Source organism: Oncorhynchus tshawytscha, linkage group LG04, assembly GCF_018296145.1.
Source record: "Oncorhynchus tshawytscha isolate Ot180627B linkage group LG04, Otsh_v2.0, whole genome shotgun sequence".
Classification (NCBI taxonomy): domain Eukaryota; kingdom Metazoa; phylum Chordata; class Actinopteri; order Salmoniformes; family Salmonidae; genus Oncorhynchus; species Oncorhynchus tshawytscha.
This window is the reverse complement of record NC_056432.1, coordinates 53,861,860-53,888,131: the sequence shown is the minus strand read 5'-3', so window position 1 is coordinate 53,888,131 and position 26,272 is coordinate 53,861,860. Positions and strand designations below refer to the sequence as shown.

The 26,272-nt window shown below is 41.4% G+C and overlaps 1 protein-coding gene across 31 annotated transcripts in view; it reads left to right on the top strand.

Moving 5' to 3' along the window:
* The window catches only part of LOC112248999 (CUGBP Elav-like family member 1), a 58,155-nt gene that overhangs the window by 26,329 nt on the left and 5,554 nt on the right, over positions 1–26,272 (top strand). For 5 of the 31 annotated variants that reach the window (XM_024418528.2, XM_024418540.2, XM_024418526.2 and 2 more), the window contains 12 exons: positions 10,543–10,730; positions 15,727–15,809; positions 16,679–16,727; positions 16,899–17,033; positions 17,583–17,662; positions 19,006–19,167; positions 23,147–23,225; positions 24,081–24,245; positions 24,479–24,595; positions 24,710–24,910; positions 25,657–25,800; positions 25,924–26,097. In XM_024418528.2, coding sequence (XP_024274296.1) covers positions 10,543–10,730; positions 15,727–15,809; positions 16,679–16,727; positions 16,899–17,033; positions 17,583–17,662; positions 19,006–19,167; positions 23,147–23,225; positions 24,081–24,245; positions 24,479–24,595; positions 24,710–24,910; positions 25,657–25,800; positions 25,924–26,051 — 1,531 coding nt within the window. In that variant the 3' untranslated portion in view covers positions 26,052–26,097. Of the gene's footprint in view, positions 1–1,610; positions 2,020–10,542; positions 10,731–15,726; positions 15,810–16,678; positions 16,728–16,898; positions 17,034–17,582; positions 17,663–19,005; positions 19,168–23,146; positions 23,226–24,080; positions 24,246–24,478; positions 24,596–24,709; positions 24,911–25,656; positions 25,801–25,923; positions 26,098–26,272 lie in introns of those variants that run through there. The other 26 variants (XM_024418535.2, XM_042320897.1, XM_042320895.1 and 23 more) reach the window with 26 other exon arrangements.

Below are 26,272 nucleotides of genomic sequence, written 5' to 3'. Positions count from 1 at the left end.
GTTTAGCATCTGCTTCATCTGACCATTTTTTTTAGACAGAGTCACTGGTGCTTCCTGCTTTAATTTTTGCTTGTAAGCAGGAATCAGGAGGATAGAGTTGTGGTCGGATTTACCAAATGGAGGGCGAGGGAGAGCTTTGTACACGTCTCTGTGTGTGGAGTACAGGTGATCTAGATTTTTTGTCCCTCTGGTTGCACATTTAACACATTGATAGAGATTTGGAAGAACTGATTTAAGTTTCCCTGCATTAACGATTCCGGCCACTAGGAGCGCCGCCTCTGGGTGAGTGGTTTTCTGTTTGCTTATTTCCTTATACAGCTGATTGAGTGCATTCTTAGTGCCCGCATGTGATTGTGGTGGTAAATAAACAGCCACAAAAAGTATAGCTGAGAACTCTCTAGGCAAGTAGTGTGGCCTGTAATTCATCACAATACTCCAGGCGAGCAAAATCTAGAGACTTCCTTAGATTTTGTGCACCAGCTGTTGTTTACAAATATGCACAGACAGCCCACCCTCGTTTTACCGGAGTGTGCTGTTCTATCTTGCCGGTGCAGCGTGTATCCCGCTAGCTGAATATCCATGTCGTCATTCAGCCACGATTCCGTGAAACATAGAATATTACAGTTTTTGATGTCCCGTTGGTAGGATATTCGTGATCGTACCTCGTCTAGTTTATTGTCCAATGATTGCACGTTGGCGAGTAATATTGACGGTAATGGCAGCTTTCCTACTCTCCTTCTGCATATCCGGATGAGCCATCCGGCTCTACTTCCTCTGCATCGCTTCCTTATGCGAATAATTGGGATGTCTGCCCTGCGGGGTGTTTGGAGAATATCGTGTGAGTCCTGCTTGTCGTTGTTAAAAATCTTTGTCTAATCCGAGGTGAGTGATCGCTGTCCTGATATCCAGAAGCTCTTTTCTGCCGTAAGAGATGGTTGCAGAAACATTATGTACAAATTAATTTACAAATATCGTAAAAAAACAAACACATAATAGCACAATTGGTTAGGAGACCGTAAAACGGCGGCTATCTCCTCAGTTGGCCCAAGGGAAATATTTTATAGAAATGGTCAAGAAAGCTTGAAAGCAATGTTTTCTATAATTTAAGTAGGCTTATTAAATCGTAATAGTGGTTTTGAAACCCCCTCTGGTTGTTGTGATGGCGCAAACAAAAGAAAAGGAAAGGTTATAGAGCCATCCACTGCCCAGGTTGTTAACACAGGTTGCCATCCTTGTTTATGTGTTCTCTGCCATGCCTGTGGGTTTCCTAAGGTCAGGGGGTTAGGGTGGGGAGTTAATGCGACCAATGTCATATGACCCAGCCCCCCCCTCCCACCCACCCTCTGCCACAGAACAACAGGGTGACCGAGTCCCAGTGCCGGAACCTGATTGTCTCCCAGCCTCATATTAGTGCAGGGATTACCAGCTCGCCCCCGTTCCCCATTCATTCCGGACAGTCACTCGTCCTTATCAGCATCAATCTGACACTCTATTTATCTGACGCTGCACCCAGTTCTGCTTGGCTAAGAGAAATGCTCACAAAAAGCCCCAGCCCATCAGCACTTTTTTTTTGTGGGACCCAGGGCCACAGCTTTCAGTGGCCTGCCTACTCTTCTGTTAATCTAGACCCAGTTTGTTGGACAGTGAGGATTTGTTGTGTGTTCTACTCTGGTTCAAAGTTTCACCGTTGTCCAATTAATTGAATTTGTTGGTTCTTTACCATTTTTTGTTACTTCTCGTAGTTTTGCATCAGCCTCCATGTAGTTTCGCCATAGTTTTTCCACAACAGCCACTCTTATGCTTCTTTCCACAAGTTCACACTCTTGAAGAAAAGTTTCTGAGTAGGCTCTAGTAGTTTGCAGTGTATCTTGACTTATTTTCTGGTGTGAAAAAGTGAGTTATCTTTCCATTTTTTTTTTACTTTGGAAAAGGGGAGAAACACAAAAACATGGCCTCTTTTAAACTGGATTTTTTGCCTGAGATGATGGTGGACCATTGCTCTTTGAATTCTAGTCCCGTGTAAGTAGTTTTTCTTCTTTCTAGCAATGGGTTAATAGCCTATTGCTAAAGTGCTTTTCAGAAATGAATTTGAGGTTTAGTTTTTTTACATTAGTTTTGGTGTCATGTTGGTGGGGGGGTAGGTTATAATGTTACTTGTTTGATATATTGGATCCACCTCGTATTTAGTCATGTGTTTTCAGCATCAGTCTATACTGATACTCAATTTCTTGATCTGTAGTTTGGTCCCAGCTTGTGACTTGACCATTCCAAAACTTGGTACTTTAAATTTGATATGTAGATGTCGAATGAGAAAACGGTAGAAGAGCGAGTTTTCAACAGGTGCATACTCCCCAAGTGTCCCCCATAATGGTTCAGAGTCTGTATTCCGTATGCAGTGTTAGTTGGATTTTATTATTTTAGCTGCTGCTTTTTTCTAGATCAACTTACAATCAGTGGTTATTGTACATGTCAGAGGCTTTAAAACAAGCATGTTTTGAAGTTTATGCATACTGTAGACTACATATTTCATGGTCTAACCCATGTCATTGCCAATTTCGCTACAGGGAAATCGTTAGGAAAGTTTGTTGCTTATTCTTTGATCTTGTTTTTTTTTTTTTTTTTTTTACTTCTAATTATCTTTTCATTTTAGCCTTGCTTAGATGTAACATACACATTAAGGCTTTAGTGGGTTAATGTGAAGTGAATAAATAGGCTACTACCAGGTATTGTCATACATTCCAAACTAAAGCAGGTTAGAGCTTATAGAGCATATTTTCATACCTTACTACCTTACCAGTACCATACATGGTTTTACCAGTGGTGCACACATGGGGCGCAATAATTTTTTCAAAGGTAAAAAAAAAAAAAAAAAAAAAAAAAAGCCCCAAAAATGGTGTTATCAAATGTATTTATATAGCCCTTCTTATATCAGCTGATATCTCAAAGTGCTGTACAGAAACCCAGCCTAAAACCCCAAACAGCAAGCAATGCAGGTGTAGAAGCACGATTGCTAGGAAAAACTCCCTAGAAAGGCCAAAACCTAGGAAGAAACCTAGAGAGGAACCAGGCTATGAGGGGTGGCCAGTCCTCTTCTGGCTGTGCTGGGTGGAGATTATAACAGAACATGGCCAAGATGTTTAAATGTTCATAAATGACCAGCATGGTCAAATAATAATAATCACAGTAGTTGTCGAGGGTGCAACAGGTCAGTCCCTCAGGAGTAAATGTCAGTTGGCTTTTCATAGTCGATCATTGAGAGTATCTCTACCACTCCTGTTGTCTCTAGAGAGTTGAAAACAGTAGGTTTGGGACAGGTAGCACGTCTGGTGAACAGGTCAGGGTTCCATAGCCGCAGGCTATTTGCTAACAAATTGTTAACAAGTACTAAAGCATTCCAAATATGCTAGGTAAGTGCTAACGAACACATGCGAACATAAACTAATTGCAAGGACAGGTAAAAAAAAGTATATTTTTTGGGGGGTCACATACTCCACATAGGTGCAGTGAAATGTGTTGTTTTACACGGTCAGCCATAATAGTACGGCACCCCTAGAGCAAATGACGGTTAAGTGCCTTGCTCAAGGGCACATCGACAGATTTTTCACCTTGACAGCTCGGGTATTCAAACCAGCGACCGTTAGCAAACTTGCCCAAAGCTTTAAACACTAGGTAATGTTAAAAGGCTACACAGTTTTCTGCACAGAATAAACAAATATTAGACAGCATACAGTTGAAGTCGGAAGTTTACTTACACTTAGGTTGGAGTCATTAAAACTCGTTTTTCAACCACTCCACAAATTTCTTGTTAACAAACTATAGTTTTTGCAAGTCGTTTAGGACACAAGGTATTTTTTCCAACAATTGTTTACAGACAGATTATTTAACTTATAATTCACTGTATCACAATTCCAATCGGTCAGAAGTTTACCTACACTACGTTGACTGTGCCTTTAAACAGCTTGGAAAATTCCAGAAAATGATGTCATGGCTTTAGAAGCTTCTGATAGGCTAATTGACATAATTTGAGTCAATTGGAGGTGTACCTGTGAATGTATTTCAAGGCCTACCTTCAAACTCGGTGCCTCGTTGCTTGATGTCATGGGAAAATCTAAATAAATCAGCCAAGACTTCAAAAAAAGGATTGTAGACCTTCACAAGTCTGGTTCATCCTTGGGAGCAATTTACAAATGGCTGAAGGTACCACGTTCATCTGTACAAACAATAGCAAGCAAGTATGAACACCATGGGACCAGGCAGCCGTCATACCGCTCAGGAAGGAGACGTGTTCTGTCTCCTAAAGATGAACGTACTTTGGTGCAAAATGTGCAAATCAATCCCAGAACAACAGCAAAGGACCTTGTGAAGATGTTGGAGGAAACGGGTACAAAATAATCTATATCCACAGTAAAACAAGTTCTATATCGACATAACCTGAAAAGCCGCTCAGTTATGAAGAAGCCACTGCTCCAAAACCGCCATAAAAATGCCAGACAACAGTTTGCAACTGCACATGGGGACAAAGATCATACTTTTTAGAGAAATGTCCTCTGGTCTGATGAAACAAAAATAGAACTGTTTGACCATAATGACCATCATTATGTTTGTAGCTGAAGAACACCACCCCAAGCGTGAAGCACGGGGGTGGCAGCATCATGTTGTGGGGGTGCTTTGCTGCAGGAGGGACTGGTGCACCTCACAAAATAGATGGCATCACGAGGAAAGAAAATTGTGGATATATTGGAGCAACATCTCAAGACATCAGTCGGGAAGTTTAAGCTTAGTCGCAAATGGGTCTTCCAAATGGACAATGACCCCAAGCATACTTCCGAAGTTGTGCCAAAATGGCTTAAGGACAACAAAGTCAAGGTATTGGAGCGGCCATCACAAAGCCCTGACCTCAATCTTATAGAAAATTTGTGGGCAGAACTGAAAAAGCGTGTGCGAGCAAGGAGGCCTACAATCCTGACGCAGTTACACCAGCTCTGTCACGAGGAATGGGCCAAAATTCACCCAACTTATTGTGGGAAGCTTGTGGAAGGCTAACCAAAATGTTTGACCCAAGTTAAACAATTAAGGCAATGCTACCAAATACTAATTGAGTGTATGTAAACTTCTGACCCACTGGGAATGTGATGAAAGAAAAGCTGAAATAAATAATTCTCTCTCCTATTATTCTGACATTTCACATTCTTAAAATAAAGTGGTGATCCTAACTGACCTAAGACAAGGATTCTTTACTAGGATTAAATGTCAAGAATTGTGAAACTGAGTTTAAATGTATTTGGCTAAGGTGTATGTAAACTTCAACTGTATATCTTAATCAAGCAGGGGATTGCCTCTGCTGTTACCAAGACTCAGATGCTTGATCTTGCAATAGCCAATTGGCTAGCAAGTTAGCTAACCAAATAAACAGCTGGAGAGAATTAATTTGGCACATTTTAGAAAGTTAACTTAATAGATATAACATATAGCTGGCAAACAGTTGTGAATGTCATAGAACTAAGTGTAACTTCATCACCTCACTTAAGTTGTACTGCACAGGAGTGACTCCCCTCACAAAGCTCCCATTTGCCCATTGTACTTTTTTGTAACCAAACACCTGACCGGCTCAATCAGCTGTTTGGTAAACTTCATAATGAAAAATAATCGGGTGAAATGAAGAACGCAATCTGTTTTATCTATTAACCTAGTGCACACGTTGACTGCATTTAAAAAATTAAAACATTGATTACAAAAATATTTTCCATGGAATTGAAAATCATACCGTGTATTTCAAAATGCCACAGTATACCGCCCAACCCTATTACAGCTTATGGTTGGTTTGCCTATATGAGGCCATTTGGATCTAGAATATTTTTTACATATTATTCAGTGATCTAAAGGTAGTTTGGGTTATCAATACCACAGAAATAGAATCAGGTTGAACGATTTTCACAAATCGTGCTTAATTACTAAAAAGTGAACTCTTGTCATGACATGTCAATCGGCAGTATTGTGTCCATTGAGATTATATTTCCTGGTATCCTTAAAGTGATAAAGGATTTTGGCAATTCGAGTCCGATGAACACGTGGGTATAATTCTTACATCTGCGTGCAGTTTGAAGGAAGTTGCTAACTAGCATTAGCGCAATGTTTGGAAAGTATGGAAACTACCTCTTAACTTCCTTCATACTGGATACATAGACATAAAATGGTATCCATGAGTTAATCTGAATTTGTGGATGAAGATAAAGGGCATCATTGCCAAAATCCCGAAGTACCCTTCATGTGCTCATAAGATGGTGTCCTTAGATCTATCGCTTTACGTTTTTCTCGGAACGTGTTGCGTACTCTCTCGGTCTTTCTCAATGTACAGTGCATTCGGAAAGTGTTCAGACCCCTTCACCTTTTGAACATTTTGTTACGTTACAGCATTATTCTATAATGGATTAAATAAATAGTCCTCATCACTCTACACACAATACCCCATAATGACAAAGCAAAAACAGGTTTTTAGACATTTTTTTGCTAATTTATAAAAAATGTAAAACACATCTGAGTATTCAGACCGTTTGCTATGAGACTCCAAATTGAGCTCAGGTTCATCCCCTTTCCATTGATCATCCTTGAGCTGTTTCTACAACTTGATTGGAGTTGCCCTGTAGTAAATTAAATTGATTGGGCATGATTTGGAAAGGCGCACATCTGTCTATTTAAGGTCTCACAGTTGACAGTGTCTGTCAGAGCAAAAACCAAGCTTGAGGTCGAAGGAATTGTCCGTAGAGCTCCGAGACAAAATTGTATTGAGGCACAGATTTTTATTTTTTACTAGGCAAGTCAGTTAAGAACAAGTTCTTATTTTATAATAACGGCATAACCCGGACGACGCTGGGACAATTGTGCGCCGCCCTATGGGACTACCGATCACAACCAGTTGTGATACAGCCTGGGATCGAACCAGGGTCTGTAGTGACGCCTCTAGCACTGAGATGCAGTGCATTAAACCGCTGCGCAACTCTGGTTGGATGGGGAGCGTCATTGCACAGCTATTTTGAGATCTCTCCAGAGATGTTGGATTGGGTTCGAGTCCAGGCCCGAGCTGGGCCACTCAAAGACATTCAGAGACTTGTCCCGAAGCCACTGCTGCGTTCTGGGGAAGGGTACCAAAACATTTCTGCAGAATTTGAAGGTCCCCAAGAACACAGTGGCCTCCATCATTGTTAAAGGGAAGTAGTTTGGAACCTCCTAGATTTCTAGAGCTGGCTGCCCAGCCAAAGTGAGCAATCAGGGGAGATGGGCCTTGGTTAGGGAGGTGAACAAGAACCTGATGGTCACTCTGACAGAGTTCCTGTGTAGAGATGGGAGAACCTTCCAGAAGGACAACCATCTCTGCAGCATTCCACCAACCAGGCCTTTATGGTAGAGTGGCCAGATGGAAGCCACTCCTCAGCCCACTTGGAGTTTGCCAAAAGGCACCTAAAGGACTCTGACCATGAGAAACAGGATTCTCTGGTCTGATGAAACCAAGATTGAACTCTTTGGCCTGAATGCTAAGTGTCACGTCTGGAGTAAACCAGGCACTGCTCATGACCTGGCCAATACCATCTCTACGGTGAAGTATGGTGGTGGCATCATCATGCTGTGGGGATGTTTTTCAGCAGCAGGGTCTTGGAGACTGGTTAAGATCCTGGGAAATGGAGCAAAGTATACCCATATACTTGATGAAAACCTGCTACAGAGAGCTCAGGACCTCAGTCTGGGGTGAAGGTTCACCTTCCAACAGGACAACGACGACCCTAAGCACGCAGCCAAGACAACGCAGGAGTGGCTTCGGGACAAGTCTCTGAAAGTCCTTGAGTGGCCCAGTTCGAGCCCGGACTTGAACCCAATCCAACATCTCTGGAGAGATCTGAAAATAGCTGTGCAACGACGCTCCCCATCCAACCTGACAGAGCTTGAGAGGATCTGCAGAGAAGAATGGGAGAAACTCCCCAAATACAGGTGTGCCAAGCGTGTAGCGTCATACCCAAGAAGACGCAAGGCTGTTATTTCTGCCAAAGGTGCTTCAACAAAGTACTGAGTAAAGGGTCTGAATACTTACGTAATTTTTGGACACCGATTTGGCCAATAAAAAAATAATCTTTATTTAACTAGGCAAGTCAGTTAAGAACACATTCTTATTTTCAATGACGGCCTATGAACGGTGGGTGAACTGCCTTGTTCAGGGGTAGAATGACAGATGTTTACCTTGTCAGCTCGGGGATTCAATCTTGCAACCTTACAGGTAACTAGTCCAATGCTCTAACCACCTGATTACATTGCACTCCATGAGGAGACTGCCTGTTACGCAAATGCGGTACGAAGCCAAGGTAAGTTGCTAGCTAGCATTAAACTTCTTATAAAAAACAATCAATCATAATCACTAGTTAACTACACATGGTCGATGATATTACTAGTTTATCAAGCGTGTCCTGCGTTTCATATAATCAATGCGGTGCGTATTCGCGAAAAAGGACTGTCTTACTCCAATGTGTACCTAACCATAAACATCAATGCACAAGTATATATTTTTAAACCTGCATATTTAGTTAATATTGCCTGCTAACCTGGCTCGTTGCGAACTCTGTGAAGACTATTTCTGAAGACTGTTCTCTTGTGTTCATTGCACGCAGTCTGTGTATATGCAACAGTTTGGGCTGCCTAATTTGCCAGAGTTTTACGTAATTATGACATAACATTGAAGCTTGTGAAATGTAACAAGAATATTTAGACTTATGGATGCCACCCGTTAGATAAAATACAGAACGGTTCCGCATTTCACTGAAAGAATAAACGTCTTGTTTTCAAGATGATAGTTTCCGGATTCGACCATATTAATGACCCAAGGCTCGTATTTCTGTGTATTATTATGTTATAATTAAGTCTATGATTTGATAGAGCAGTCTGACTGAGTGTTGGTAGGCAGCAGCAGGCTCGGAAGCATTCTTTCAAACAGCACTTTCGTGCGTTTTGCCAGCAGCTCGTCGCTGTGCTTCAAGCAATTGAGCTGTTTATGACTTCAAGTCTATCAACTCTCGAGATTAGGCTGGTGTAACCGATGTGAAATGGCTAGCTAGTTAGCGGGGTGTGCGCTAATAGCGTTTCAAACGTTACTCGCTCTGAGACTTGGAGTAGTTGTTCCCCTTGCTCTGCAAGGTCGCGGCTTTTGTGGAGCGATGGGTAACGCTGCTTCGAGGGTGGCTGTTGTCGATGTGTTCCTGGTTCGAGCCCAGGTAGGGGCGAGGAGAGGGACGGAAGCTATACTGTTACACTGGCAATACTAAAGTGCCTATAAGAACATCCAATAGTCAAAGTTATATGAAATACAAATGGTATAGAGAGAGATTGTCCTATAATTTCTATAATAACTACAACCTAAAACTTCTTACCTGGGAATATTGAAGACTCGTGTTAAAAGGAACCATCAGCTTTCATATGTTCTCATGTTCTGAGCAAGGAACTTAAACATTAGCTTTTTTACATGGCACTTTTACTTTCTTCTCCAAAACTTTTATTTTTGCATTATTTAAACCAAATTGAACATGTTTCATTATTTATTTGAGGCTAAATTTGATTTTATTGATGTATTATATTAAGTTAAAATAAGTGTTCATTCAGTATTGTTGTAATTGTCATTATTCACCCCAAAAAATCGACCGATTTAATCGGTATTGGCTTTTTTTGGTCCTCCAATAATCGGTATTGGCGTTGAAAAATCATAATCGGTCGACCTCTACTTGAAATATTCCTGTCCTATTTGAAATCTTTTGTGCAATCTCAATAAATCCATCTTTCATTTGTGTTTGAAATGCGATATTGGCTTAAACACTGAATATGGTGTCTGAATGCATAAAAATAGAATTAGCCTGTCAGAATTTTACTACTTTATTAGGTTAGACAGTCTTGATTGGATTTCTCTGATGATATGGAGGTAGGTGTTTGTCAACTGAAAACCTAGTTGGTTTGTGCTTGCACAAATTCAAATTATATTTATTATCATATATTAATTCATTCACATTATGGATATGACAAGGATGGACTTGATGTTCTTTTGTTTTGTGCAGCCTTCAATATTACATTAAATAAATCATTGTTTGGTTATGAAAGATCAGATCTCTCAAAACGAATGTCACATTCAAGATCATTCTCTTTAGAGCTATTGGTCTTAGTTGCATAGGTCATTTCTCTGCTAGCGGTATGCATTTGGTGCCGTATGTTTTTGTATGCATTTTAGAATGTTTCCTCAGTCACGTCACCTCTTTCAACTGACACTTAACAACTTGACTACAAGTTATGCAGTGCTACTGAAATAGTCTACACTTGATTGTACCTTTCTGCAAAACAGCCCTTGCTCAGAAGATGCCATTTTGTGAAGCTTCCAGTTGCTTAGTGTATTATGCAATTGTTATTTCCAGCAGGGACATATTTAATGTGCTACTGGGGAAGACTGCTTTTAAATGTAGCTTCTTTTGCCCTAGTTCACGTCATGTAGCCATATTATAACAACCGTTCTTTCTCTCTCAGGGCAAAGAAGATGAATGGGACCCTGGACCACCCAGACCAGCCTGACATCGATGCTATCAAGATGTTCGTTGGCCAGATCCCACGGTCCTGGGCAGAGGAACAGCTGCGGGAGCTTTTTGAGCCTTACGGTGCCGTCTACGAAATCAATGTGTTGCGTGACAGGAGTCAAAACCCCCCACAGAGCAAAGGTGACAGTGCTGTCTTGAGTTCTTCACAAGAGGTGTCCATTACACTTCCTCACCCTATCCAGAATTCCCTGCCTTTTTTATATGTATTGGCTGTGTTGCTGAATTCTCTGGAATCCTCTTTCCGATAGCTAAACAATCTAAGCTTCTGCCTATTTGCGATATTCTCTACTTTACTACTCCCTCGGCTACCACAGCATATCAAACAAGCAGGACTCAGACAGGCAGTCAAAATTGAGATTTAATGTTTGTTTTTTTTGCAACATTGTCTGAGCTGGAGGATGATTGTCAGTCAAAATGTGTTTTTTTTCTTCAGTTTTACAGATTTATGTTAATTGGTGCAATGTTTATACTGCGCCCTACTTGTGCAACTGCAATATCCTTAGTTACAACAGACCGAAAAAGTTTTACCCTACATCCTAAATTAGCCTACAAAATATATGTACAGTACCAGTCAAAGTTTTGGGCACACCTACTCATTCAAGGATATTTCTTTATTTTGACTATTTTCCACATTGTAGAATAATAGTGAAGACATCAAAACTATGAAATAGCATATATGGAATCATGTAGTAACCAAACAAGTGTTAAACAAATCAAAATGTATTTTATATTCGAGATTCTTGAAAGTAGCCACCCTTTTTCCTTGATGACAGTTTTGCACACTCTTGGCATTCTCTCAACCAGCTTAACTTGGAATGCTTTTCCAACAGTCTTGAAGAAATTCCCACATATGCTGAGCACTTGTTGGCTGCTTTTCCTTCACTCTGCGGTCCAACTCATCCCAAACCTTCTCAATTGGATTGAGGTCGGGTGATTGTAAAGGCCAGGTCATCTGTTGCAGCACTCCATCACTCTCCTTCTTGGTCAAATAGCTCTTACAAAGCCTGGAGGTCTGTTGGATCAATGTCCTGTTGAAAAACAAATGATAGTCCCACTAGGCGCAAACCAGATGGGATGGCGTATCACTACAGAATGCTGTAGTAGCCATGCTGGTTAAGTGTGCCTTGAATTCTGAATAAATCACAGACAGTGTCACCAGCAAAGCATCGTCACACCACCACCTCCATGCTTCACGGTGGGAACCACACATGCTGAGATCATCCGTTCACCTACTCTGCATCTCACAAAGACACGGCGGTTGATACCAAAAATCAAAAATTTGGACTCTTCAGACCAAAGTAGAGATTTCCACCGGTCTAATGTCCATTGCTCGTGTTTCTTGTCCCAAGCAAGTCTCTTCTTATTATTGGTGTCCTTTAGTAGTGGTTTCTTATCAGCAATTTGACCACGAAGGCCTGATTCACGCAGTCTCCTCTGAACAGTTGATGTTAAGATATCACTTACTTGAACTCTGAAGTATTTATTTGGGCTGCAATTTCTGAGGCCGGTAACTCTAATGAACTTATCCTCTGCAGCAGAGGTGACTCTGGGTCTTCCTTTCCTATGACGGTCCTCATGAGAGCCAGTTTCATTATAGCGCTTGATGGTTTTTGCGACTGCACTTGAAGAAACGTTCAAAGTTCTTGAAATTTTACAGATTGACTGACCTTCATGTCTTAAAGTTATGATGGACTGTCGTTTCTCTTTGCTTATTTGAGCTGTTCTTGCCATAATATGGACATGGTCTTTTACCAAATATCTTCTGTATATCACCCCCATCTTGTCACAACACAACCATTTGTCTCAAAACACATTAAGAAGGAAAGAAATTCCACAAATGTACTTTTAACAAGGCAGACCTGTTATTTGAAATGCATTCCAGGTGACTACCTTATGATGCTGGTTGAGAGAATGCCTAGAACAGGCCTGGTAAATTGTTTTCCATGGAGGGCCACATTAGACTATATTTTTGCCGTCGTGGGCCAGAATCATATTATAGGATTATGCATCATGTGTATGGCTGTTGACAGATATATGTACTGTAAATCACGATCAGATATGCTACTTATTTATCTTTTTTTAACATGCACAGAAATAAACCACATCCATGTTCTCCTTTTGGTAGGTATTTTCATTATTAAACATGCAATGAACTACACAAAGGGAAAAGTACACTGTGCATTCAGCACCACAGATAGAACTCTTGTTAACGGGTATGCACAAGAAAAAGAAAGCTCAACATTACATTTAAACTACTCAGTGTGAGGAGTGAAGTCTCTGATGGGCATTGACTAGAGCAGTGAAGTCAGATATAGTTTCTGACGTCGCTATGCGCAGGATTTCTGAGAGGTGAGAGTCAGTAAGAGATGAGCTATCTTATATTTCCTCACTGAAAATGTCTGTTCACATACATAGGTTGACCCAAACAGTACAAACATCTTCTGAGCATGACTCCTAATCTTTGGGAAGTTTTGTTCATCGAGAGATGCATAGAATCTCGTCAGTGACATTGTTTTGAATAGTAGTCCAATCACTGCATCAGACTGAAGATCGATAAGCTCAAGTTGCAGGTCAGTGGGTGTTATCCACTTTGAAGGTGAAACGAGAGGAAACCAACCGTGTCATTTTCCAGCACTTTGAAATCCTCAAAACAATGAGAACTCACCGTTCAAGCACGCAGCGGCGATGTTTACCCACTGGTCATCTGATAGGGAACAGACTAGTAGTGTCGGAAGGTGGGTGAGATTGTTGGCTTCTACTTGGCGGGTCAGGAGGAGTCATTTTCCCTTGAAGGCTTTGACATGACTGTACATCTGATGTGCAAAAAGGCCCTTCCCTTGTAGTTTGGAATTCAGTTCATTCATGAGGGCCATGATGTCCACGGTGAAGGCAAAATCAGCCAACCATTCTTTATCTTGCAGTTGAGGGAAATCCACATTTTCCTTTCATTTGCAAAAACTCAGCCAGCTCCGACTTTTGGTCCCACACTCTTTTAAGCACCGTCCCCAAACTCATCCATCTCACATTTGTGGTATCTGCATGACCCAACTCTCTTTTCCAACAGTGAGACAAACTGCCTGTGGTTTAAAGATTTTGCTCTTATGAAGTTTACCACTTTAGTGGCTATCTAAAACATGGCTCATTTTCAGAACACATTTACAGAGCACCTGATGAATAATGCAATGCAGGAAAATTATTTTCTGATCTGGGTTCAGCTCAGCTACTTGATCTTGTATCCTTTTCTATAGGCCAACATTTGTTCCTGTCAAGTTTGGGCACCTGTTAGTGGTCACACTAACTTTTTTAAACTCACACACTTATTAATCTCCAATAAATATTTCCCTGTGGCTGTGCTCTTCATTGACTGCAAAGAAGCAAGCTCCTCTGTAATTTCAAAGTCTGGGGTTATGCCTCGTAAGAATATCAACAACTGCGCCGTGTCACGTGCATCAGTGCTCTTATCCAGGGCCAATGAGAAATAGGTGAAATCCTTTACCTTGTCTTTCAACTGTTGTTCCATATTCTCTGCGATGTCCTCAACACACTGTCACTGTTCGTCTTGACAGGGAAACATTTTCAAACAGCTCTTTCTTGTCGGGGCAAAGTTTTGCTGCAGAGTCAATTAAACATTCTTTAATGAATTCGCCCTCAGCGAATTGTATTTGTCACATGCACCGAATACAACTGGTGTAGACCCTAAAGTGAAATAATTACTTACATGCCCTTAACCAACAATGCAGTTAAGAAAATACCTTGAAGTAAGATAAAAATAACAAATAATAATAATTAAAGATGCATAGCTAGCTCTCGCAATTCCGTCATTTGTTGAATTCAGTTTTGTGAGAAGTCCTTTGCGCTTTTGCTACTGAGAAAGCTACTCTTTCGGTGCCCTTGCCCTCTGCTCAGAAGACATTCCTATATTTCTCTGCATGCTTCGTCTGGAAGTGTCAGGACAAGTTGTAGTCTTTCAAGACAGCGATGTTCTGTTTGCACACAGCTTTCCCTGATACCTCAATGAAGAAATATTTTTATGCCCACTCTCGCTGGAACACCCTACATTCATTTTGTTTTATTTTACCTTTATTTAACTAGGCAAGTCAGTTAAGAACAAATTCTTATTTTCAATGACGGCCTAGGAACAGTGGGTTAACTGCCTGTTCAGGGGCAAAACGACAGATTTGTACCTTGTCAGCTCGGGGATTTGAACTTGCAACCTTTCGGTTACTAGTCCAACACTCTAACCACTAGGCTACCGTGCCGCCCCTGGGGTGTGCTTTCCTTTTAAATCTTTGAAAAACTATTTTTTGCGCAATTTTTTAGCTAGCTACTATTTGTAACTGTGATGTGTGTGTCAGCCTGTCAGTCACTGTCTGTCCTCATGCAGTTATTTATACGTGCCTTCAAATTAAATGTCCCACAAGCAATGTGAGTTAAATCATTACAGAAAGGCGAGGTATTCATTGGGCTTTTAATTTGAATAACAAATACGTTTGTGATCTGAGCATAATTCCGCGGGCCATATTAAATCAGGTAGTGGGCCGCATACGACCCCCGGACCGGCCTTTGCCGAGTGTGCAAAGCTGTCATCAAGGCAAAATGTGGAAAGTTTGAAGAACCTCAAATATAAAATATTTTTATGTTTAACACTTCTTTGGTTACTATGGGATTCTGTATGTGTTATTTCATAGTTTTGATGTCTTCACTATTATTCTACAATGTAGAAAATAGTCAAAATAAAGAAAAACCCTGGAATGAGTGGATGTCCAAACTTCTGACTGGTATTGTGTGGATATATATTTTGGGGGTGTTTGTTCAAATTCCAGGTTTTTATATCAGCTGTTCAGAAATAAGACTCAGATGTAGGCTAGCCTACATCATGTCGATCAAATTGGTTGATAGGAAGGGTTCAGAGGAGGGAGAGAAACGTGAAGGGAGGGGGATGTGTGTGTGAAGTAGCGCATGTACAGAATGTGTTTTAGCTCCGGGGAAGAGGCTTCCAGGGGGGGGAACTGTGGTGGTTACTTTCGGTCGCCCACCAATACTCTATCAATGTCATTTTCAAATTGAGTGTCATTTACTTTGTTGTCTAACAACTGTCTATATCCCATTCCAACAGGTTGTTGTTTCATAACATATTACGCTCGCAAATCAGCGTTGGAAGCACAAAATGCCCTTCACAACATGAAAATTCTCCCTGGGGTGAGTAGAATTGGTGGAAGTTTTAACTTCATCAGTAAATCGAATAGGGAAAGTATTGGGTAGCCTGCCAGGTTCTAGTACAACAGTCAGTGCTGCTGTTCAGCTTTTATCTCAATGTAGGGCTCTATAAAATCTTTTTTTTTCTCCATTTAGTTTTTACAGGTTTCCATTTCCCCCTTTTTTTTCAGGTTTTCCCTCTCAAAATCACAGTTTAAATAGAGCATCCCATTTAGTTATTTTATAAGTTGACAACAATGGTTAAACAACATCAGGAGACTGCTTTTGAGGTCTAGATTTTCTACATTTTATTAAAATTTTGGTGTGTATTTACCCTTTATTTTCAAAGGCTGTTTTTGTAGAGCAGATGATGTGATAGAGTTTGCAAAATAAATACTGGATTGATGCAAATAATCTCATTCTGCCAGGTTAGCATAGGCTACTTTGTAGTTGACATTTAATTGAGAAGGTTTTTGGGAAAGCCTTTCCATCTACTGGAATACTTATTTGCATCATTGTTAATGCCTAACAAAGTGGTAGATGCGCGCACCAGTCAGGGGAAATTCTCGTTGCTTCTTCAGAAAGTTGCAGGAAATACCCATCACTGATGCACACTGTTCATGTTTTATGATAAACTTGGGCAAATTGAAATAATTTAATAAATAATACATTTAGTTGATTCCCTACTAAGTCCAATACATTTTTGAATATTGTTGAATTCCGTTTTAATGTCTGGATTCTGCGATTCCGTCTGCGTTCTCCGCATCGCAGATTTTATAGGGATGCCTTCCACACATATCCATTCATACCTATCAAGGCAGTCTCTGTCAGCACTTCTTGCTTCCTTTAAATTCAATGTCTTTCCTCAACAGATGCATCACCCCGTTCAGATGAAGCCAGCTGACAGTGAGAAGAATAATGGTGAGTATAGCTACATCTCTGCAGGCAGTGGAGACTGTTGGATGGTGTGGTAATTTGTTTTTACGTTGAAGCCCTACCTCTTAGAAGCTGCCCTTGTTGTTGTATGTTGTCTCTAATGCAGTTGGTCATTGTTTGATGAAACAACCTTTTCTTCCTCATTGTCTCTTTCAGCGGTGGAAGACAGGAAGTTGTTCATAGGGATGATATCGAAAAAGTGTAATGAGAATGACATCAGACTTATGTTCTCGCCGTACGGACAGATCGAGGAATGTAGAATACTACGTGGGCCGGATGGACTGAGCCGTGGTGAGGCAGATTCAGTTCACCTTTCATCCTCATCGTCATCCACACACACACACACACACACACACACACACACACACACATCTTCAAGACGCACCCAAACACATTTACTCTATCAGTTATACTGTAAGGACTGGTCGTTGTTTTAACATTAATCTCTCTACATGTGGTACATACACACTCACTCTAAAATAGTTGCAAACAGATGAGTGATAAGTAATTGCACTCATTTTTCCTCTCGTTGACAAATCCCACACATTTTCCATACAAATCCTCTCACAGAAAATGTGCCTCTCTCAAGGTCATCACTTGCTAATTCTAGATGTAGCATATTGACTAAGTTCTAGTAATTGATGATCCAAATATCTGTTTAACACTGTTCCAAGTGTGTTTTTTGGGGTGCTGTTCAACTAAAACAAGACTTAAAACAACTTACCAGACTCCATAGCATGCTGCAATCTGGGCTGTATGCTTTCTGTTATCTGTTTCTAAATGCTGTCAGGAGTCAGGACCGTGTATGTCAACCATTTATGAGTTGTTCCCCTTCTGCAGGTTGTGCGTTCATCACTTTTACAGCAAGACAGATGGCACAGTCAACAATCAAATCCATGCACCAATCACAAACTATGGAGGTAAGCATTGAACCTGAACACCTCCCATCCCTCAGAAACAGAGACTCTACACTGAACAAAAATATAAACGGAACAAGTGAAGTGTAGATCCCATGTTTCATGAGCTGAAATAAAAGATTCCAGAAATGTTCCATATGCATATAAAGCTTATTTCTTAAAATGTGTGCCCAAATTTGTTTACATCCCTGTTAGTTGGCGTTTCTCCTTTGCCAATATAATCCATCCACTTGACAGTTGTTGCATATCAAGAAGCTGATTAAACAGCAAGATCGTTACACAGATGTACCTTGTACTGGGGACAATAAAAGGCCACTCTAAAATGTGCAGTTTTGTCTCACAGCACAATGCCAGAGATTCTCAAGGGAGCATGCAATTGGCATGCTGACTGTAGGAATGTCCACCAGACCTGTTGCCAGATAATTGAATGTTAATTTCTCTACCATAAGCTACCTCCACCATTGTTTTAGAGAATTTGGCAGTACGTCCAACCGGTCTCACAACCGCAGACCACGTGTATGGCGTCAACGTTGTCAACAGCGTGCCCCGTGGTGGGGATATGGTATGGGCAGGCATTAGCTACGGACAATGAACAAAATGGCATTTTATTAATGTCAATTTGAATGCACAGAGATACCGTGATGAGATCCTGAGGCCCATTGTCGTGCCGTTTATCCGCCGCCATCACCTAATATTTCAGCATAATAATGCACAGTCCCATGTCACAAGGATCTGTACACAATTCCTGGAAGATGAAAAAGGCCCAGTTATTCAATGGCCTGAATACTCACCAGAAGTAACCCATTGAGTGTGTTTGGGATGCTCTGGATCGACGTGTGCAACGGCATCTTCCCGCCAATATCCAGCAACTTCGCACAGCCATTGAAGAGGAGTGGGACAACATTCCACAGGCCACAATCAACAGCCTGATCAACTCTATACGAAGGAGATTTCGCGCTGCATGAGGTAAATGGTGGTCACACCAGATACTGACTTGTTTCTGATCTAAGCCCCTACCTTTTTTAAAGGTATCTGTGACCAACAGATGAATGTCTGTATTCCCAGTCATTTGAAATCCATAGATTAGGGCCTAATGAATTTATTTCAATTGCTCATTTCCTTATATGAACTGTAACTCAGTTAAATCTTTGAAATTGTTGCATGTTGCGTTTTTATATTTTTGTTTAGTATAACATAATAACCTGTTGTTTTCCTCTTTCCCTTATATGATTGGCTCGCTAAAGGGCCCATTGCTCAAGTAATGCTACTTTGAAATTGCTGTTGTGCTGGAGGAATATCGAAGATTGTTTTCAAATGACACCATTTGCTGTCTACCGAATTTTTAGGGCTGTTCGTCTCCCATCGTCGTGAAGTTTGCCGACACGCAGAAGGACAAAGAGCAGAAGCGCATCGCCCAGCAGCTTCAGCAGCAGATGCAGCAGATCAACGCTGCTTCAATGTGGGGGAATCTGACCGGGCTCAACTCTCTGGGCCCACAGTATCTGGCAGTAAGTGACCACCTCCTCTTGCACCATCCCCAGCAGAGCTTTGGAAAGACCCGTGGCTTGGCTTGAAGCCCTTGTTAATGTTCCAGTTTAGAAATTAACACACTTTTTTTGGTTCAAATTTTGCGAGGTAGTTATTCAGGACAACGCTTAGCTTGTTGTTTGTGTTTGCAAGCAAATTAAGGTTTGGGCTGCAATTAGCTACAATCGCAGGTTTGTTCTAGAAAGATGAGGGTTACAGCTGGGACACATTAAAATGCACTGCTGTTTGACAGACTGGTTTAGACAGTCTCTAGATCAGGGGTGTCAAACTAATTTTGCCCCGGGGGGCCGCATTCGGTCTACATAGAGGTCCGGAGGGACGCACTGAAAATGTGTTATATTTAATCGCCGTCAAAATTGAATGTAGATCCATTATCATTTCTACAGTTTTAATTTGGTTTTACTGATTTAAAAGTATATTGAGTTCGCAGTGTTGTGCCAGGTAAACAACCTCTCCCTCAATGTCGGCAAGACAAAGGAGCTGATTATGGACTACAGGACTATAGGATTTTTAATGAATTTATTTGCAAATTATGGTGGAAAATAAGTATTTGGTCAATAACAAAAGTTTCTCAATACTTTGTTATATACCCTTTGTTGGCAATGACAGAGGTCAAACATTTTCTGTAAGTCTTCACAAGGTTTGTTATTGACCAAATACTTATTTTCCACCATAATTTGCAAATAAATTCATTAAAAATCCTACAATGTGATTTTCTGGATTTTTTTTCTAATTTTTGTCTGTCATAGTTGAAGTGTACCTATGATGAAAATTACAGGCCTCTCATCTTTTTAAGTGGGAGAACTTGTACAATTGGTGGCTGACTAAATACTTTTTTGCCCCACTCTACATATGAGAAAGCAGTATGTTAACATGATTAAAGTGACTAGTCTTACATTATTGAAGTGGCCAGTGATTCCATGTCTATGTATATAGGGCTGCAGGGTTGAGTAACCAGGTGGTAGCTGGCTAGTGATGACTATTTAACAAATTGATGGCCTTGAGATAGAAGCTGTTTTTTAGTCTCTCGGTCCCAGCTTTGATGCACATGTACTGACCTCGCTTTTTGGATGATAGCGGGGTGAACAGGCCGTGGCTCGGGTGGTTGATGTCCTTGATGATAGTACCGATGCAAGTCTGGAACCAACAAGACCCTGAACAGCTTCTACCCCCAAGCCATAAGACTGCTAAGTAGTTTGTCCGGGTAGCTATTTGGTTAAATATTTAACTATCTGCAATGGCCCTTCTTGCCCTAACTCTTTCGAATCACATGTTCTGCTGCTACTGTTTATTATATACCCTGTTAACTAGTCACTTTATCCTTACCTATATGTATATACAGTTGAAGTTGGAAGTTTACATACACCTTAGCCAAATATATTTTAAATAATTTTTTCACAATTCCCTGTCTTAGGTCAGTTAGGTTCACCACTTTATTCTAAGAATGTGCAAAGTCAGAATAATAATAGAGAGAATGATTTATTTCAGCTTGTATTTCTTTCATCACATTCCCAGTGGGTCAGAAGTTTACATACAGTCAATTAGTATTCGGTAACATTGCCTTTAAATAGTTTAACTTGGGTCAAATATTTTGGGTAGCCTTCCACAAGCTTCCCACAATAAGTTGGGTGAATTTTGGCCCATTCCTCCTGACAGAGCTGGTGTAACTGAGTCAGGTTTGTAGGCCTCCTTGCTCGTACACACTTTTCAGTTCTGCCCACAAATGTTCTATAGGCTTGAGGTCAGGGCTTTATGATGGCCACTCCAATACCTTGACTTTGTTGTCCTTAAGCCATTTTGCGACAACTTTGGAAGTATGCTTGGGGTCATTGTCCATTTGGAAGACCCATTTGCGACCAAGCTTTAACTTCCTGACTGATGTCTTGAGATGTTGCTTCAATATATCCACATAATTTTCCATCCTCATGATGCCATCAATGCCCCACAACATGAGGCTGTCACCCCCGTGCTTCACGGTTGGGATGGTGTTCTTCAGCTTGCAAGCGTCCCCCTTTATCCTCCAAACATAACCATGGTCATTATGGCCAAACAGTTCTATTTTTGTTTCATCAGACCAGAGGACGTTTCTCCAAAAAGTATGAACTTTGTCCCCATATGCAGTTGCAAACCGTAGTTTGGCTTTTTTATGGCGGTTTTGGAGCAGTGGCTTCTTCGTTGCTGAGCGGCCTTTCAGGTTATGTCGATTATAGGACTCATTTTACTGTGGATATAGATACTTTTGTACCTGTTTCCTCCAGCCTCTTCACAAGGTCCTTTGCTGTTGTTCTGGGATTGATTTGCACATTTCACACCAAAGTACGTTCATCTCTAGGACACAGGACACGTTTCTTTCCTGAGCGGTATGACGGCTGCATGGTCCCATGGTGTTTATACTTGCGTACTATTTTTGTACAGATGAACATGGTACCTTCAGGCGTTTGGAGATTGCTCCCAAGGATGAACCAGACTTGTGAAGGTCTAGAATTAATTTTTCAGAGGTCTTGGCTGATTTCTTTAGATTTTCCTATGATGTCAAGCAAAGAGGCACTGAGCTTGAAATACATCCACAGGTACACCTCCAATTGACTCAAATTATGTCAATTAGCCTATCAGAAGCTTCTAAAGCCATGACATCATTTTCTGGAATTTTCCAAGCTGTTTAAAGGCCACAGTCAACTTAGTGTTTGTAAACATCTGACCCACTGGAATTGTGATACAGGTAATTATAAGTGAAATAAAGCGTCTGTAAACAATTGTTGGAAAAATTACTTGTGTCATGCACACAACTTGCCAAAACTATAGTTTGTTAACAAGAAATTTGTGGAGTGGTTGAAAAACAAATTGTAATCACTCCAACCTAAGTGTACGTGAACTTCCGACTTCAACTGTATCTACCTCAATTAACTCGTATCCCTGCACATCGACTCTGTACTGGTGCACCGTGTATGTAGGCAAATTATAGGTACTTGTGTTATCTGTCTATTATTTCTCCATTTGTATCCCTGCATTGTTGGTAATGTCCCGTAAGTATGCATTTCACTTTTAGTCTACACCTGTTGTTTACGAAGCATGTGGCAAATAACGTGATTTGATTCCTTATTTTTATTTTTTACAAACCACCTGCGGGCCAGATTGGACCACCTCGCGGGCCAGGCCATATGTTTTGACACCCCTGCTCTAGAGCATTGACTGTACAGTGCCAACTGGAGGTTGTCAATTTGTTATAGGACTTAATTTGACAAATGGTTTCCATGGATTGAACGTTGTTAGTTTGTCCTCGTAAGTATTCCCTCTGACCTTAGGGAGTAGACACATTTATCTCATGCTTTTGTACAAGTTTTTGGGCCATTTCCTTAATCTGACAGGTTAGATGAAGACCCATTTTCTGCATCCAGCCAGCTCCATCCCTCCCTCCCCTCCTTGCTTATATTTGGTTTGCTGTGTTTCTTGAAGGATGTTAGATTTATATTTGCATTGTTGCCAGTTATCTATGGTGGATGGCCATCTAGTCTCATCTAAAGACCTGATATGTTTTCAATTGGCTTCTCTAATTCTGACCCTCCAATTATGTGACCATTCCAATATAGACGGCAGAGCTTTCTACAATGCTGTTAGTGCTGCTCCATGGGTGTGCTGTGAATATCTTCCAACCTCTTCTTTTTTTTCTTCACTTGTCTTGCCTTCCTCTTAATTCCCATTTCATCCCACTCAGTGTTTCTCAGCGTCATGTTTTTTTCACCTCTTTTCTCTGTGATTCTTTCTCTCTTCATCACCAACATGGACACCTCCGCTCTTTCCTGTCCTTTTACGCTTCATCGGTCCTCCTGACCCACTTTACCTTTCTTTCCCCACTCTGTCTCTCTCTTCTATTTCTTTCCTGAAAGCACAGTCCTGGATGCAGTCCTGACCCTTTGTTCTCTGTTTTGGTGTAATGTCTAGCTTTATTTACAGCTCCTCCAGCAGTCTGCCACCTCTGGGAATACCCTCAACAACCTTCACCCCATGTCTGGTATGTCAGGTAAAAACAAAGACATTTTCTACCTCTCTTCCTTCTCCCCGCTTTCCATTCTTACACCCGCATGTTGAATGTATTTTTCCTCCTCATCCAACTGCCATCAGTAATGTGCCTGGTGAAGATGTGCGTTAATGATACTGCTACGTGCATCATTCCCTGCATGCCTGAACTCCCAAGTAATCTGTTCAGTGTGGTGTGTTTGTGTCAAGCAGTGGTGAGGGAACATGTTAAAATCCTGCTTCTCATATATTAATCACATTTTGAGTTGAAACGCGCTGCCACCAGGAAACGCCAGACGTAAACACGAACACACAAACTGGTGTTTTTTAAAATCTGGTTTCTAGCAGTGTGTCTGCTGCAGTGAGTGGCTACTGATCGAATTCATCAAGGCAAAAACTGAGCAATTTAATGTTTTTCATTCCAATATGATAACCATGGGGTATGTCATGGGGCAAGCTACAATTATTCAATATTTTACAAAGCCTGCTTTAACTTCATATTGAAACTTCATCCAAGTTGATTCAAAATGTTTACCAAAGTTAGCTCATTATCCCCTTCTTGACTTACAACAATGCAGTGATCTGTGGGGTATCTGCTTTCTGTGTGTTTTGGCCAGTGCTCTTGTTGGTTGTGTTGATTGTGTTGGGCTGCTAAGTTTGTACTTTTGCCTCCCATCTCACCCATTTTCAGATTGTATTGGAAAGGTACCCGCAACTCTCTGCTTTAAGCTTCACATGCTGTAAAACAAAAACAGTGATTGCATGATCCTAGTTTCGACTCGGTGTAGCCTATATATCGACCTAAGCGAGATCTAGGTTCCATGGCCCGTATTAAGTGCCGATTATGCATGTGTCTCAGGGCTGAATGCCATGCAGAACCTGGCTGCTCTGGCAGCGGCGGCCAGCGCCACACAGGCCACGGGCAGCAGCGCTCTCACCACCTCTAGCAGTCCCCTCAGTGTGCTCACCAGCTCAGGTACGGGTACTGGACAGCAAGCACACTCATCATGGGACACCTACAAGGGTTGGTCACACTTCTTATATCTCACCCCCTCACCTGTATGCATCTTTAACCTCGTTCCACGGACGCCTCTGTAAACACTGTTGTTTCTCATGAACTTTTCCTCCTGTTGCCTTCCCCATCCCTTGTCTCTGCATTCATTCTGTTCCCTGGTCTGTGAATTAAGACTTTGAAGTCCTACTAGCAGAGTTTTCCTCTAGGTGATTAATTGTTTTGGGGTTGACTCATCTCCACAGCAGGATCGTCACCCACCTCCTGTAACAACAACTCAGTGAACCCCATGGCCTCTTTAGGGGCGCTGCAGTCGTTGGCTGCAGGGGCTGGAGCCGGCCTCAACATGGGCTCACTTGCAGGTTAGCAGACTCAAACATCTATTTGTATGAATTAATTTACAACAAATATATTATCTCAAATGTGAATAGTGCATGATACATATTCAAGGTATTCTAGCCCTAATCTTGTAACAGAGCTCCTGTGTCTAGGGATGGCAGCCCTGAACGGTGGTCTAGGCAGCGGGGGCATGTCGAATGGAACTGGTAGCACCATGGAAGCCCTTACCCAGGCCTACTCCGGGATCCAGCAGTACGCTGCTGCTGCCCTCCCCAGCCTCTACAACCAGAGCCTGCTCTCCCAACAGAGTGTCAGTGCTGCAGGGAGCCAGAAGGAAGGCAAGTAGGGGGATGAAGATGGGGCATAAAAGGGTTACATTTGAACATCTTGGCCATGTTCTGTTATAATCTCCACCCGGCACAGCCAGAAGAGGACTGGCCACCCCACATAGCCTGGTTCCTCTCTAGGTTTCTTCCTAGGTTTTGGCCTTTCTAGGGAGTTTTTCCTAGCCACCGTGCTTCTACACCTGCATTGCTTGCTGTTTGGGGTTTTAAGCTGGGTTTCTGTACAGCACTTTGAGATATCAGCTGATGTACGAAGGGCTATATAAATACATTTGATTTGATTTGTTGGAGTGGGGATGGGGAGATTTGTGTTAACTCAAATGTCTGCTCTACAGGGATCACATGCTACACTGTGATTGATGTTTGAATGTAGTACTAGTGCAAGGGATATTAAGAGTTTAGGTTCAATCATTTGTGATGTGACCTTAGTGTGGCATATTGGTGAAAATATGTATTGTCACCTGCTGAGGGTTCTGTCTTGTTTTAAATATGCTGCTACAGCAAGCGACAGTCGGAGCACGGGTAAGAATTAATTGCAACACTCTGAAATGTTTTCACAGTACTAGTTGTTGAAAATGTCATTTTAAAATGAGCAGAAATCTGTATCAAAGGGCTCCTCGGCTAACATTTTGAAATGCTATTAATCTGTCAAAAACAAAATGTTTGCCTCTGGCTTAGTTGTATCCATTGTCATCTTGTGGTGTCAGATGTTTTAATAAATTATTTCCTGCTCTCTTAAGGCCCTGAGGGAGCCAACTTGTTCATATACCACCTCCCCCAGGAGTTTGGAGACCAGGACCTGCTCCAGATGTTCATGCCCTTTGGCAACGTTATTTCCGCTAAGGTGTTCATTGACAAGCAGACCAACCTCAGCAAGTGTTTTGGTAAGCTGGAGGATGGGGGAAACAGCACATCACTAGTAAGGCTGTGTATATAGTGTGTTCTTATTATGAAGGCAAGGATTGATTTGTATCTTGCATGTGACTTTTACCTGGATTCTCTTACAGGCTTTGTGAGTTACGACAATCCAGTCTCATCTCAGGCCGCCATTCAGTCGATGAACGGTTTCCAAATTGGTATGAAGCGACTAAAGGTGCAGCTGAAGCGATCCAAAAATGACAGCAAGCCATACTGAGCGCTTTATCTCTCAATTGGACTTGGTTAGGAAATGTTTTTTTCTGGTAAGTGGAGTGTGTGAAATAAGAAACTAAAACGCTGCTGCAAACCCCTACCCTTCTCCTCATTCTTCCCTCTCCCTTTACGCATGACAAAATGACCACTTTGCTGGGGTCAATCCTTTTTATTCTCTGTATTAACAAACGCAAGCAGAAAACAAAACAAAAAACATGCAAAATG